The sequence below is a fragment of the Gymnoscopelus braueri genome, assembly GCF_963280865.1.
Source record: "Gymnoscopelus braueri genome assembly, chromosome: 16".
Taxonomy (NCBI): domain Eukaryota; kingdom Metazoa; phylum Chordata; class Actinopteri; order Myctophiformes; family Myctophidae; genus Gymnoscopelus; species Gymnoscopelus braueri.
Window position 1 is genome coordinate 45,157,571 of NC_137616.1, and position 12,299 is coordinate 45,169,869.

At 38.5% G+C, this 12,299-nt stretch overlaps 1 protein-coding gene across 3 annotated transcripts in view; it reads left to right on the forward strand.

Moving 5' to 3' along the window:
• Positions 1-11,889, forward strand: part of LOC308103676 (deoxyribonuclease-1-like) — a 34,781-nt gene extending 22,892 nt beyond the window's left edge. The window contains exons 1-10 of one of the 3 annotated variants that reach the window (XM_080453792.1): positions 4,505-4,544; positions 5,477-5,602; positions 6,588-6,750; positions 7,249-7,349; positions 8,075-8,155; positions 8,970-9,073; positions 10,118-10,248; positions 10,344-10,504; positions 10,635-10,761; positions 11,689-11,889. In XM_080453792.1, coding sequence (XP_080309918.1) covers positions 6,589-6,750; positions 7,249-7,349; positions 8,075-8,155; positions 8,970-9,073; positions 10,118-10,248; positions 10,344-10,504; positions 10,635-10,761; positions 11,689-11,736 — 915 coding nt within the window. In that variant the 5' untranslated portion in view covers positions 4,505-4,544; positions 5,477-5,602; position 6,588 and the 3' untranslated portion in view covers positions 11,737-11,889. Of the gene's footprint in view, positions 1-4,504; positions 4,545-4,588; positions 5,603-6,587; positions 6,751-7,248; positions 7,350-8,074; positions 8,156-8,969; positions 9,074-10,117; positions 10,249-10,343; positions 10,505-10,634; positions 10,762-11,688 lie in introns of those variants that run through there. The other 2 variants (XM_080453794.1, XM_080453793.1) reach the window with 2 other exon arrangements.
• The last annotated feature ends 410 nt before the right edge of the window (positions 11,890-12,299 follow it).

Genomic DNA, 12,299 nt, shown 5'->3' on the forward strand with positions numbered 1-12,299 from the left:
CAGGGAGGTGAGTTACATGTACAACTGTCCCTCCTCCTACAGATGATCCATGGCTTGGTGGGGTCGCCGATATGCAAGCTCACAATGTGCCATGATGTGACGCATTGTGAGCTTGTGGATTTTTTTCGAAAGATTTAGAAGAATCTACTCTCATGGGGGTCCCTGGCAATAAATCTGTTCAAATGGGGGGACCATGGCCTAATGTCTGTGCATCAATTTGGGGGTCCTTGACATGAACATGTTTGAAAACCACTGCTCTATTGACCCTACACTGAAATGGGTCAAACATCACACTTGCTGGAATAACGTTATTACAAGCACAACTACAACCAGTGAACAGGACACATGCATAGATACTGTAGGTATATGTGTCCTCTAGTCAAGATTTGCACTAATTTTCAAGATTTTTCAAAAATAGCAGATCTACAAGGCAAGCTCATATAACGTGGAACTCAGTGCAATTTAAAAGTTGAAATTAAGCCTTTAAAAAAAATAAGCACACTGTACATTGGTCGGCTTTAATAGATACACTTGTATTATAAAATGCATTTACAATGCTGTGATAAACGATGTATAAGTGTTTACACATTTGTAAATGGAAGCATCTAGTGTATAACCTATATCTGTTGCCAGAACCTTAATAATAATGCAAATTAAATGAAACATGAAAATGTATTCACAGGCTATGCATACAAATATAACAATACATTTATATTAACTTTTCAGTCGTCACTGTGAGGTCACCTCCCCACGACCCTACTTGGGGTACCGTCCCATACTTTGAGAACCTCTGAGTTAGAATGATCCATAAGCTTTGAAATAAGTAGTTTCAATAAGTTACCAAAGCACCTTCTCAAATACCTTGTTATAAGTCACCCTACTTCTCCTGTATTCTGAGAAAAAGATCCACTTTGGAGCCTTTGCTGTCCACACTACACTGTTTGCATGGTGTTCATACTATCTGCTATGCAAATGCATTTTGTCAGGCCATGTTGCTGTTATCCTTACTGTGAGACGTATTTTACGATGTCATTTAGCTATCATAATTCACCTTCAATTTAGAAGCTCATCAGTAGCTGAGTGAGTACAGAGGACGCCTGCCACTATTTATTTAAGTCTAAATGACCATCACAATCTCCGGGTGGGTTTTTGATTTGTTAAAACAATACACTAGTTTGTGGTTAAAATATCTACATGAACAGACATGAATGCATGTGTAACAGGGCCGTATTGAGGACTAATAGCCAACTACGCCACCTAGGGAGTTGCGCCCTAGGCTATATTTGTAATAGACCTAATTCAATGCAACCCTGGGGAGAACCAGTGCTAACGGCGATGGTGGAAAAAGTACTCAAATTCTTTACCTAAGTTAAAGTAACAATACTGCAATATAGAAATACTGTGTTAAAAGTAAAAGTTCAGAATTCGAAATTTACTTGATTAAAAAGTACCAAAGTATTGGCATCAAAATGTACTTAAAGTACCAAAAGTAAAAGTATTAAAATGTTTGAAAGTAGCAGATCTACAAGCTCACACCGCATTGCGATGCAACGCGTTGTGAGCTTGTAGATCGGCTATTTTCAAATAGCCTAGGTATAAAATAGGGCTGAAGTGGTTAATGTATGTCTTATAATGTAATCATTTATATCTGCAAAGTAACTAGTAACAAAAATGTTCAAGTAATTGTAGTGGAGTAAAAGTGCAATATTTGCCTCTGAGATGTAGTGGAGTAGAAGTAGAACTATAGACAATTGGAAATACTCCAGTTAAGTAAAAGTACCTCAAAATTGTACTTAAGTACAGTACTTGAGTAAATGTACTTAGTTACTTTACACCACTGATCTGTTGGTCAGAAAGTCAAAGTTCCAGTTCTACATGCACCTGCAACCAGGAGGTTGTCAATCAGCCTGGATGGAATAATGCTATCAAAAGCACAAACATTCAGTGAACAGGACACATGCATATAGGTAGATGTGTCCTCTAGTCCGGGTGGTTCTCAAAGTGGGGTCCGGGGACCCCCAGGGGGGTCCTTGGGAGGGTACCAGGGGGTCCCCATAGCAACAGTAGTAAATACAGCGTCACAATCATTTTTAACCACTTTATCCATATATATGTTATGCTATTTTTGCATTTTTGTGGAAAATATTGAATATGTTTGGGACATTTTGAATATATATATATATATTTTTTTAACATAAGTCTTCTCTTCTGGGGGTCCCTGGCACAAAACCTTTTCAGATGGGGGGTCCGCGGTCAAATACATATCAATTTGGGGGTCCTTGACATGAAAAGGTTCTAGAACCACTGCTCTAGTCTAGCTGCTGCAGGATGCTGTGCATTCAACAGGATGCAGCATCCTCCACAGCAGTGGTTCTCAATGAGGGGTCTGGGTACCTGCAGGGGTCCTTCAGGGGGTTCCAGGGGGTCCCCAGGAAAATGTGGAAATGTATAAACACTGTTTTAATAAAGAGCCCATTTACAAGCTCACAGCCTGTTGCATCGTAGCATGTTGTGAGCTTGTAGATCAACTATTTTGGAAACATTGGGGGAAAACATTTAAATATGTTTATCCTCTTATGGGGGTCCCTATAGTGTATATATGTTGCCAGAAGTTAATAATAATGCAAATGTAAACATAGAACATTTATTCACAGGCTATGCATACACATAAAACAATACATTTATATTACTTTTTCAGTTGGCACTGTGGGGTCACCTTCCCACGACCACACTTGGGGTACCGTCCCATACTTTGAGAACCTCTGATAATGATTCATAAGCTTTGAAATACCAAGTTATTTCAATAACCAGAGTTACCAAAACACCTCCTCAAATACCTTGATATACTGTAGGTCACCCTATTTGACATCTTCTCCTGTATTATGAGAATAAGATCCACTTTGGAGCCTTAGCTGTCCACACTACACTGTTTGCATAGTGTTCACACTATCTGCTATGCAAATGCATTTGTCAGGCCATGCTGCTGTTATCCTTACTGTAGATGTATTTTACAATGTCATTTAGCTATCATAATTCACCTTCAATTCAGAAGCTCATCAGTAGCTGAGTACAGAGGACGACTGCCACAATTTATTTAAGTCTACATGACCATCATAATCTCCTTTTTGATTTGTTAAAACAATACACTAGTTTGTGGTTAAAATATCTACATGAACAAACATGAATGCATGTTACTATAAAGAGCAATTTGTATAATAAAAGTGTTATTCTACTAGGAGCTACTATACTATCCAAGCACTGAATCAATGGATTGTGTGAAATAAAAGCTTATCAAACTCACCTGGCATATTGAAAACACCTTTTATGAATGTCAATCATGCCAATAGTTCGACAGTGTATTGGGTGCTGTTTGAAACTGTTGCTATTCTACAACTCTGGGTGCTGTTTAAGGGTCTCTGGGTGCTGTTTAAGGGTCTCTGGGTGCTGTTTAAGGTTCTCTGGGTGCTGTTTAAGGGTCTCTGGGTGCTGTTTAAGGGCCTCTGGGTGCTCCTGAGGAGCCACTGTGGACTGTTTAAGGGAGACTGGGTGCTGGTGACGTGTCACTGGTGTCAGGCTCAGGATGAGGACAGTAAGGTTTATTACTCACAGCGCTCCAGTCTATCTGCTGTACCTCCTACAGCTGCAACATGGCTCAGTGGGGGGGGGGTCTGTTCAGGGTCTCAGTGAAGAATTTTGGCCCAGTAAAACACACACACACACACACACACACACACACACACACACACACACACACACACACACACACACACACACACACACACACACACACACACACACACACACACACACACACACACACACACACACACACACACACACACACACACACACACACAGATGTTGGGCACACAGAGACACACACTGAGATGTTTTAGATTGGTTGGCTGTTGCCAAGATCAAGGTGGTTTACACAGAACTTGAATGGTCGTGCTGTAAATGTAACACCTGGGAATCGAACCCAGGTCTCCTGTGTGGGAATTAAGGCACTGTAAGCCAACATCTTAACCACTAGCCGACTAGCCTAAAGGGGATTGCCCCCTCCCCCCACTCACACACACACACACACACCGCAAAACCGGGTTTTCACGAATACTGCTGTGATCCAACTTTATGACTATTTCTTCTCTTTTTGGCCTGTCGCTGAGTATAGACTGATAAGAGCAATGTCTAACATGCTCATTGCTTTAAAATAATCATTTACAGTATGTGCTAGACTTTTCATTTCCCAGTATGCAGTCACTGACTTGAATGGTTGTTCATGGTTGCCTCCATGCCTCGTGTGAATGCATGGAGATAATTCAAATTCAACCTAATCACTAAACCGTCCAAAAGAAAGTTACTGTGAGAGAACCGTATGTAAATATTTTATCGTGAATACAATTTAAATTCAGTTGAACAGAGGTGAATGAGACTATTTGAATTTGGGGAGGATTTGAATGCTCAGAAGGTGGAAGGTAAGGAGGAGAGGAGCATAAAAGCCAGGCTCTGCTCAGGGTCTGGTGTGGAACAAGGTGTGACTGCAGGTGAGTACATGCACACGCACACACACCATTCTGAGGATAGTACTGTATTGATACTGTATTGAATACTGTTTTTCAGTGGTGTACATTTACTTTACTTACTTTACTTTAGTACTGTACTTAAGTACAATTTTGAGGTACTTTTACTTTACAGGAGTATTTCCAATTGTCTATATTTTTACTTCTACTCCACTACATCTCAGAGGCAAATATTGTACTTTTACTCCACTACAATTATTTGAAAACTTAAGTTACTATTTACTTTGCAGATATAAATTATTACATTATAAAACATACATTAACCACTTCAGCCCTATTTCATAGGCTATTTGAAAATAGCTGATCTACAAGCTCACAACGCGTCGCATCGCGTGTTTGAAATGTTTTCAAACATTTGAGTACTTTTACTTTTGGTACTTTAAGTACATTTTGAAACCAATAGTTTTGTACTTTTACTCAAGTACATTTTTAATTCCGGATTTTTACTTGTAACAGAGTACTTCTACATTGCAGTATTGATACTTTTACTTAAGTAAAACATTTGAGTACTTTTTCCACCACTGCTGTTTTTGCTCTTGCTGTTTCGTTGTCTGCTCTGCTTTTCGGGTGTCTGTATACTGATGCATTTTTTTGTCCTCTTGGTCATTGGTGTTGTCTGCACTCATTGCTGTCCTAACATCCTTCTAAAAGATGATAGGACTGTACTGACACTCTATTCTACTGTTATTATTAGTATTTTGTTGGCATATACTTTTACCTTGTTTGATATTGCTACATACAGTATTGCTGTATACTGTTGATACTGTGTTGATATCGTTTTCCTCACCTTTGCACCTTTTTGCACACACTTTTTTGTTGTTGCAGTTATCCTTAACTGTATCTACGTTTTGTTCTGTATCTGTCCTGTGTTCCATGTTGCTGTGCTGCCTCTGGAGACTGCATTTCCCCCTCAGGATCAACAAAGGTCAATCTATCTACAAACCAGCCACTATTTAAGACCTTCTGGTGCTGCCTCTGAGACCTGACTGGATTCACATTCTGTGCTTTCTCTTCAGCAGCAGGTAACTATGGTAATGTTGAGGAGAAAGTGCAACACAGAGTAACACGTGCAGAAAACCAAGATGTTTAACTTTTTTCATGCATCTAGTTTTGTAGCAATGAATGGTGATTTGTTTATTTGACAAATGGTTAAATTGGGTCAAATGTTTGTTTCAAAACATCTGTAAAGCACAGTTGAATATTAAACTGCAATATATGCAAAGGAAGAATAGGCCTACACTTGTAAGAAACTCTTTGTAGGAAGTTCATTGTTTTTGATTGAGTACAATCAAGCACTTTGTCTAAAAGGATAACACCAAGTCCTTGCTGTCTTGTTTCGATTGGGATCCTAGGTATTCAATTCATAATAGTTGCAATACAAGTTATAGTTCTTACATTGCAACTTTGCTTTGTGAAATTTATTTTCTAAACTATTTTTCTTATCCAGTTTTTTTTGTAATGACCCTATTTCCCCTTAAATTGCCTTAAACTGTAAAATCTTCAGTGTTAATTTTTACCCAACTGTAACAAATCAACGTGTAAGGGTCCATTTGGTTACATTTTCACACACTGAGTACACCCCATGAAGCCTTGAATTCAACATTTATTTTGTTTTTGTCGCATTCCTGAGCCATTAATTTGATGACCGGAGGCTCCACCGGTCATCAAATGATTGGCCTCGGAATGCGACAAAAACAAATAATTCTCCATGAATTTAAGGCTTCATGGGGTGCAGGGGTGGACTGGCCATTTGGCGTACCGGGCTTTTTTTTTTTTTTTTCTTTTTGAAAAATATTTTCGCTCCCGTTTTAGGATTATTACGGTCATTTCCGGGTCGCGTGGCCCAATTATTAGTTACGTTAATGTTTGGGCTGAATTTTGGTCCCAGTCCGGCCCTGATGGGGTGTGTAATTTGTAAAAAATAAGATTTTTCTTGGGTGAACTACTCCTTTAAATGAATTTATTGTGTACCTGCTCTTCCCTGACCTTATCCCTCCTCAACCCCAGGATGCGTTTAGTGTGTTGTCTGGTCCTCTTGCTGGGTGGGTTGCAGCTGACCTGTGCTCTGCGGGTGGCAGCCTGGAACATCCAGATGTTTGGTGAGACTAAGGCCAATCTAAAAAAGCCTGCAGATCCGATCAAAGCCGGCATCCTGAATTACATCGCCACGGTATGAAACACTGCAGACTCTCACACTGTTTCTCTGGGCAACCACATTTGCCCAAATAATTGCCCTGACACTAATAACCTGGATACTGAGTATGTTAATTACATAAAATGTGTATGTCTAAGTTATAAAAGTACACAGTATATTGTATTAAGCTTAACACTATCTTACACTGTCGAGAACAAAAAGCTCTTAAAATAGGAAATTTACTTTCATTGGGAAATCACAATTGAGCTATTATACAGTTCAATGGTGATAAAGCAGAGGCCATATTGTTGCTTTTCTTTGATTAACCCTAACTCCTAAGCCTACAGTGGCAGTGTACATTAAATGTTGTTTGCATTTTTATATTTAAAATTTACATTTCATGAAAATGATAAAATGGGTTTACCTAGAGATAGTTCTTCTGTTGAAATTAAACTCAAAAGTCATGAAAAGTTGAAAAATGGGTAAAAGTCTTTTCATATTTTACTTTTTGTTTTGTTTTGTTATGTTATGTAGGTTGTCCGTCGGTATGACGTCGTCGTGATCCAGGAGGTCCATGATCCAGATAGCAGTAAGCTGCGTGTAATCAATGCACTGATGACAGAGGTCAACAACCAGTAAGACCATCTCTGTATTCCAGTGATTTTACATGGTTTTCAAGTCATTTCTAGGTTCAATAAGCAGCGCTTAGAGGACATGATGATCTCTCTGTTGCTCTCAGTGATACTAATTCAAACATGATGCACAGAACAATGAGCTGGGTTTGAATTTGAGACTGTTCATTTAGGCAGTGGTGGAAAGTAACTATACTGTATTTAAGTGGACTACAATTTTGACATACTTTTACTGTACTTTAATATTAATATTTTTCAATAATCCATACTTCTACTCCATTACATGTCAGGGGCAATACATATATTACTTTTTACTCCACTACAATTATGTAAGTGTATATACCTGTAAGTCCTACAGTGGGTATCCTAAGTGTAATATAGTATTCTTTCTACATTGTGGTATTGCTACTTTTAATTAAATAAGTGTAAGTAGTTGTTCCACCACTGGGCTTGTGTCTATTCATCAGGGTGAGCTAACTGCCTGCTAGACTCTGTCAGTTATACTAACAAGCACACATCATGAAGTTATACAAGGTGTGTGTTGTATAGTGTGTGCGCGTGCACACACAGAGTGTGTGTGTGTGTGTGTGTGTGTGTGTGTGTGTGTGTGTGTGTGTGTGTGTGTGTGTGTGTGTGTGTGTGTGTGTGTGTGCGTGTGTGCTTGTGTGTAACTGTATGTACAGTATGTATATGTGTGTAACTGTGTTTGTGTGTTTATTCATCTCCAGAGGTCAAGCAGCATATGACCACATCCAGAGTGAGCCACTGGGAACGGGCAATTACAAGGAACGATACCTCTACGTCTACAAGTACAGTAAAACACATGCATCACTCTGAAGTAACACTATGATGGATCTGTACCATGTTCTCACAGCTCAACAACTGTACTTGACATTTATTGTCGCTGTCGGGTGTAAACATTGCATGTCCAAAACTCTGTGTGTGTGTGTGTGTGTGTGTGTGTGTGTGTGTGTGTGTGTGTGTGTGTGTGTGTGTGTGTGTGTGTGTTCCCCAATGGATCCAATGTAGGTATTATTTAGTCAGTTCTTGTTAATACTTTTCATTGGTTCAGAATTCATAACCCCCGCACGCGCACACGCACGCACGCACTCAAAAATACTTTAAGTGCATGTCATTATAGGTTAATTAATTAAGTAATTAATGAATTTATGAAATATGAAATATGGAGATACAAGGTTTCTGCCCCACAGCGATGATATTCATAAACACTGTGCTCTTAGTTCTTACTTTTATGAATTCACAGTGAAACATCCACCATGAGATGAATACAGGGTAAAGTTTGTCACAAAGCAGGCTATTCAACCGTATCTATTGTACTTGATGTTTTCACATACATATCGATGTTCAAAGAAAAAACACATGATACTATTTTTTGCTCCATGAAAACAAACCATGAACCCATGACATCACAATTATCTCTGTACTATTATGTAACACCATGACCACCATCATTTCTGTTTTATTAAATCATTTACCGCTCTATTGACCACAACCCATTTCTGTTTTGTTCAATTAATTCCAACTCTATTAACCATGGCCCTAGCATGATTTTGTTTAGTTTTAATGAAATGGTTAATTTGTGCATTTTTTCCATGTTGTTAGCACCGGCACAGTGACTCACACGACCGGTGAGAGCCACCAGTACCCAAATCCTGACGATGCCTTCAACAGACCACCTTTTGCTGCCAAGTTCACAGCTCCCCCAGGTGTGTGTGTGTGAGTGTGAGTGTGAGTGTGAGTGTGTGTGTGTGTGTGTGTGTGTGCGCGTGTGTGCATGCGTGCGCGTGTACTTGCTCTGCTATCAATGTGAGAGTCCTCACAAGAACATAAAAATGAAGACAGTTACAGAAGTTGCTGGTTCTCACCTTTTTTAAGATGATCTTTTTAGAGTTCAGATTGGAGTAAAAAGTACAATATTTGTCTCTTAGATGTAGTGGAATAGAAGTATAAAGTATCGAACATTGGGAATACCAAAGTAATAATAATAAAAATAATTTTATCTATAACACTTTACATTTTCACAAACAGGAAAAAAGAGCTACAGGGTTTAAAAATATTGGCATAAAAACAGCAAAGGCAACCAAACAACCACCATAGGGATAAAGGAAAAAACATACTGTTAACCCTGACCAACCAGTGTCCAATAAGAAATGCAGCATCCTCCAATATTATAATATAATGTATAAAATAAATATTGTAATATGCAGAGGTGGAAAAAGTACTCCCATTTTTTACTTAAGTGAAAGTATCAATACTGCAATGTAGATGCAGTCTGTTACAAGAAAAAGTCAGGAAAAAAAATGTACTTGAGTAAAAGTAGAAAAATATTGGTATGAAAAGTTTCTTGACTTACCAAAAGTAAAAGTACTAAAATGTTTGAAAATAGCCGATCTACAAGCTCACAACGCGTCGCGATGCGATGCGTTGTGAGCTTGTAGATCGGCTATTTTCAAATAGTCTAGGTATAAAATTGGCTAAAGTGGTTAATGTATGTTTTATAATATAATCATTGATATCTGCAAAGTAACTAAAGCTGTCAAATAATTGTAGTGGAGTAAAAGTACAATATTTGCCTCTGAGATGTAGTGGAGTAGAAGTAAAAGTATAGACAATTGGAAATACTCCAGTAAAGTAAAAGTACGTCAAAATTGTACTTAAGTACAGTACTTGAGTAAATGTACTTAGTTGCTTTACACCACTGATAACATGTATATAATATTTCAACAAATACCCATTCCTGTCTCCTACAGTAGCTGGGCAGCCGTCCTATGACTTTGTGATGATCCCCCTGCACGCCACACCACATTCTGACAAGACTGTAGCTGAAATTAATGCTCTGCATGCTGTGGTGCAGGATCTCCCTCCTGCATGGAAAACCCAGGTAATTGAATTAATCTCTCTACCCCATATATATATATATAAGTATATGTTCCTGTATATCATATATGCTCTCTCTCTGTGTCATCTTTGCAACAGAACATACTGCTCCTGGGTGACTTCAATGCAGACGACACGTATCTCAAAGGGGGAGAAAAACACTCGGAACTCACACTCACAACGGAAAATGGCTACGAATGGCTGATCCATAACGGTGTTCGCACCTATATGTTCAGGGGACAACAATGGACATATGACAGGTAGACGCGCGTGCGCACACACACACACACACACACACACACACACACACACACACACACACAGTATACAATTGAAAAGAAAGAAAAACACACAAAGGCTGCATCTCTTGTCACCTCTCTGTATTTCTAGGATTGTGGCCACCACCGCCATGTTGACCCATGTTGCACAACATGAAGTTGCCGATGTAAAAGTCTACAACGCTGAACCCTATGACTTTGTGAAAGCAGGCAACCTTCCCATAGGGGCAAAACAAAAAGTAAGTGGATCTGGATAAATGTGACAGCCTTAATAATGTACATGCACATTGTCACACCTCACCTGATCAACACAGTGTACCAGTCAGTGGTGGTAGAAGTACTCACATTTTTAAGTAAAAGTACCAATACCACAATATAGAGATACTCTGTTACAAGTAAAAGTTCTGTATTCAAATTTTACTTGAGCAAAAGTACAAAAGTATTGGCATCAAATTGTACTTAAAGTACCAAAAGTAAATTAAGTACTCTGCAAGCTCAGATCTACATCCTCACAACGCAGAGCGACACGTTGTGAGCTTGTAGATCTGCTATAATAATAGCTGTATAAAAAGTATAAAATAGGTCTTAGTTGATTAATGTATGTTTTGTCTTAACTCATTCAGTGCCTGACTTATTTTTGGCAGTTTGGCTCTGAGTGCCAGAGCCAAAAATACATTGTAAAAAGTGCTTAGGAAGCGAGATACAGCCTTTTTTCAGTAAGATGTTAAACAAGAAGTGAATGGAGCAGCAAATCTTCAAATCATGATATCTTGGGTTCTGAACATCAGCAAAGTAACTTATTAACTAAAGCTGTCAAATAATTGTAGTGCAGTAAAACGTACAATATTTACCTCTGAGATGTAGTGGAGTAGAAGTATAAAGTATTAGAAAAATGGAAATGCGAATACTCAAGTAAAATAAAAAATATCTCAAAATTGTACTGAAATACAGTACTTGAGTAAATGTACTTTGTTACTTTCCACCACTGTTAGCAGTGTGACAGCCAAATAGTCCTGCACCTGGTGAAGGTTTTAGATACAAATGATAAGCATTACTGCAATTCAAGGCAAATTAATTCAAGGCAATTGAATATGCAACAACACCGTAAAAACAGCACAGAGACATATTTTATACATTATATAAGTTGTCATTTCTCTTTCCCACAGGCGCAGAGGATCAGTGACCATTACCCTGTGTGGGTGGAGCTACAGTAAGGCCTGCTGCATGAGCCAAAATACAACAACCAATCAACTCCCTGAGCCCAGCTACAACAACCAATCAACACTCTTCACTGAATTTGAATAGATGTTGGTCTCTTCAGTGAGGAAATGCTCAATAATCATGATGCAATGAATTATGAAAATAAAAATGTAAATAATCTAACTGCTGCACCTTTTACTGTCATGTCTGGATGAGAAATAACTGTATGTATTATTTTGGGACAATTTGGGACAGATTTCTCCTGATAACTCCTGTCCAAACAAAATACCAGGCTATTGTGCTCATCCATGTTTAAGAGGGACATGCCACAATGTTGAAAGGTGATGAAAAGGTGTGCAAATTACTGTATAATACAGGAATCCTCATCTGGCCAAATCGACTAAAAGTAATTGTTTAGTTAGTTTTGTACACAATATCGTTTCATTTAGTTTCTTATTTGTTTTACTCTTTACTACATTAGTTGATGAAAAAAACATTACTTTTTAGAGTTCAGATTTAGGGCCTAGAATTAGTGGAGTAAAAGTACAATATTCGTCTCTCAGATGTAGTGAAATAG